Source organism: Gavialis gangeticus, unplaced genomic scaffold, assembly GCF_001723915.1.
Source record: "Gavialis gangeticus isolate Ggan-Ray unplaced genomic scaffold, GavGan_comp1, whole genome shotgun sequence".
Classification (NCBI taxonomy): Eukaryota; Metazoa; Chordata; order Crocodylia; family Gavialidae; genus Gavialis; species Gavialis gangeticus.
Window position 1 is genome coordinate 116346492 of NW_017729022.1, and position 3386 is coordinate 116349877.

At 41.0% G+C, this 3386-nt stretch overlaps 1 protein-coding gene across 6 annotated transcripts in view; it reads left to right on the forward strand.

The window, feature by feature from the left end:
* PARP11 (poly(ADP-ribose) polymerase family member 11) overlaps positions 1-3386 on the forward strand; it is a 32183-nt gene that overhangs the window by 14867 nt on the left and 13930 nt on the right. For 5 of the 6 annotated variants that reach the window (XM_019516022.1, XM_019516021.1, XM_019516020.1 and 2 more), the window contains exon 4: positions 2469-2544. In XM_019516022.1, the coding sequence (XP_019371567.1) occupies positions 2469-2544 (76 nt within the window). Of the gene's footprint in view, positions 1-6; positions 51-2468; positions 2545-3386 lie in introns of those variants that run through there. The other variant, XM_019516025.1, reaches the window with a different exon arrangement.

Here is a 3386-nt window from a genome sequence, read left to right on the forward strand (position 1 = left end):
CTCTCTTTGTTTTACTACTGCAAAATTTAACTACAGGTTAGACTTTTCAGGTATGTCTTTTCTAAAAATAAGGTAACTGTAAGTGTCCCATGACAAGAATTAACCAGAATTCAACAAGTTCATGTTTGGTAGTGCAGAGGAGTCAGGCTTGAGAAGGCCTTTCTTACATGAACATACGTGTGAAGCTTTAGGGAGACAGTTGTATGGTTCAGTTTTCTAGCCAAATGAATGTATGTAGTATTCTGTGTTCAGAAGCCTCTAGTGTTTGTCCTGACCCTTTCATTGTATAAGAGATGCTTTATCATACAGTCACTGAAAAGGGCACACAGCTTGTTTTCTTTTAAATATCCCCCCAAACTGTGTTGCAAAAAGATTTGTGCCAATTTCAGAAACTGGTTGAATAGTATTAATACATAATGGAAGCTTTTTGTGAAATATTGATCTAATTCAAGTAGCAGGCAATGCAACAATCAAACTCTGCTTTAAGAATCAGTGTTTTACCAGATACAATTTACTGGAAAAATATTTTAGGTCAAAATCTCATTTATATTGTGCATACCCTTTATTATAGGTTACCACTAGTTTTCACTATAGTTACCACAACATTTTAAATTGTAAATGCATTTGACCTTTTTGACAATTGCACTGTAATAACTTCTCTTTGAGTATTGCCAACCATTGCACCTATGGTTTTATGTAGTATTTCATGTTAAATTCTGGAAAGTCCTGCCATTAGGCTCAGGGGAAGGGATGTTCTATACCTGTGGTTCTCTTAGACTCAAGTCACTCCTTGGAAACTGCCAGCTCTTAGACTTCACTGGTTTTTTACTTTGTAAAAATAAAACAATTCTTCTGTTGCAAAGAACTGAGAAAAATCATAATAGGTCAGAATGTTTTTAACACTTATTCCTATTTCCTGTTTAAAATCATGGGTTTATATTGTGAATCATGTCTGCACATTTACCAGTGCCAGCATGGCTTGGCACCCCACAGCATCCTTGAAAGGACTTATGGGATTGCAGGGTGCAACTCTGTTCTGTACTGCATAAAGCAGTTTCTTTATTGTGCTGCTGCTCAGCAGTACTGAGGCTAAAAAGTGATGGACTGTTAGAACATGAGTGAGTATATTCATGGACAGATGTAGGAGTTTGAAAAGGTAGGCATGCATGATGAGGTGCATCATCATATATAACACAGTATACATTTTCCTCCAAGTAAAAAGAAACTAGAAGTTTTACTAATAAGCTTGGGGCCTAGTTCTTTATTATTCTGTTTAAGATTGATGCAGAAGCAAATATAACTTTATTGGAATGGGTTAAAAACAGTCTCCAAGACTGAAATAGAAGTTACATTATCAGGAGCAGCTAACAGAGCAGAATTGGAGAAAAAAGGGCTAGCTTGATTAGTGAAACATCAAGACCATTAAAAAGGAAACAGTGTCGGTAATAGGGCTGTGTGAAACAGCAGCGTTCTGCTTTGACTTCCGTTTCAGCGTTTTGATGGAACAGTGTTTCGTTTCGAGTTTCGTTTCAAAAGCACTGTTCTGTTCCGTTTCGTCAAAACAATTTCACTATTTCGACGTTTTGCCCATAGGCTATAATGCAGAAGCCCAAAACGTCCTATAACTTTGTCATTTTTTGCCTGAGTCCAATGAAACTTGGAAATATGGTAGCCCCTTTTGATAGCATGAAGCCAAGTTTCAAGGAGGTAGGTACAGGGGTTTCTAGGAAACTGTACCTCAAGCTGCTGACAAGCAGGAGCTGGGGAGCAGGAACAGCATCCTGTGATCTGGCAGGCAGATCAGGGGCCTGCACCCCTGGGAGAAGTCTGGCAGAGCCCCCGCAGCCCTCCTGGGGGTGCAGGTGGACCCCTGATCTGCCTGCTGGATGACAGGAGGCCGCTTCTGCCGCCTGGGACCTAGCACTGGGAAACTCAGCTCAGCTGGGGAAGCACTTCCCCCAGCCGGGCTGAGTTTCCCAGCACTGGGGACAGAGTTTCTCAGCTTCCAGTAGAGAGCGCCTGTGGAACTCAGCCCAGTGGCGGAAGATGGAGCGCAGCCCCGACTCTGCCTGCCTTCAGCCGCCGGGCTGAGCTCCATGGGGCTGGCAGAGCCGATTGGAGCGCAGTTGGGAGGTGGACAGAACCAGCTGCACTCCAGTCAGCTCTGCCAGCCCCACAGAGCTTAGTGGCTGAATACCTCTCCGGCATCACCAGGTGGCTAGCCCTCATTTAAAGCATGCTAACTACCATGGTATGGGGAAGTCCTAATATTTCTGTATTGCAATATGAGTAGAGTTGGAGGCCAAATGTTTTGAAATGCTTATCTGAACATATTAACTTGAGACAACAGTTTCTTTTGGGCTATTCTAATGGTGTCATTTTTCTGCATAATATACTGTATTTAAATGCTTCACCTCTCTGTAGCCTGAATGCTTCTGGATTTCACTTAATTTTGGTTTTATGTACAGAGATGAAGCAAACGAACTTAACTACTGAAAAACAGCGTCCAATAAAGCGAGCTCCCTTTTCTATCAGCGCTTTCAGGTAAGAAGTATAGGTGACTAACTGTTTGAACGTAATTCACTGTACCTCTGAGTAAAGTAAACTGGAAGTATTTTTTAGTTTCTGCTTCATTTTTTAAATCAAATTAAATCTGGAGAGACGGATTGAAGTGAGACTAGGAATAGAAGGTCTGGTGGAGGAAGCATGACAAAAGGACACTTTTTATTAGAGAAAGTAAAGTATGTGAATGAATAGCTTGCAAAGTATATCAAAGGCTAAACCCTGATTCAACACGATTCTGAAACCTATGCCCAGCCTATTCCTCAGGTGAGGAATCCCACTGATGCCCTTGCAAAGCACTTTACCAAATCAGAGCTGAAAAGTGGAATAAAAATGTGAAAGAAAAGACATGGTAAGAGAGGAGGTTTGTCATAATAGCTAATTACCTCATTTTAATTTGTACAGTACACATACTTGACTTCTCTTTTTGTCAGCGAGCCTACACTCAAGAGAGATTCTGTCTGGCCTTCCCACTTTGTGTAGTCATTGACACTGAAGTGGATGTGAAATACCAGCACATGAGAATACACATGTGAATCTGATCACGTGAATCTGATTGTACTGAGTTTTACAAATTGGTGTCTTCACATTTGAAACAGGCATTAGTCAAGTTATGAATTTTTGTTTTGTAAGCAAAGTAAGCTGATCTTTGCAGTGACATTGCCACAACTATCGTCTAGTTTGAATATAGTCTTTTAGAATTTTAATTTAATTCTCAATTTCAGTTAATTTTGCTGTCATAGATTCATAGGAGTAGGGTTGGAAGAGACCTTGTAGATCATCTAGTCTGACCCCCTGCCCTGGGCAGGAGAGAGAACTGGGCT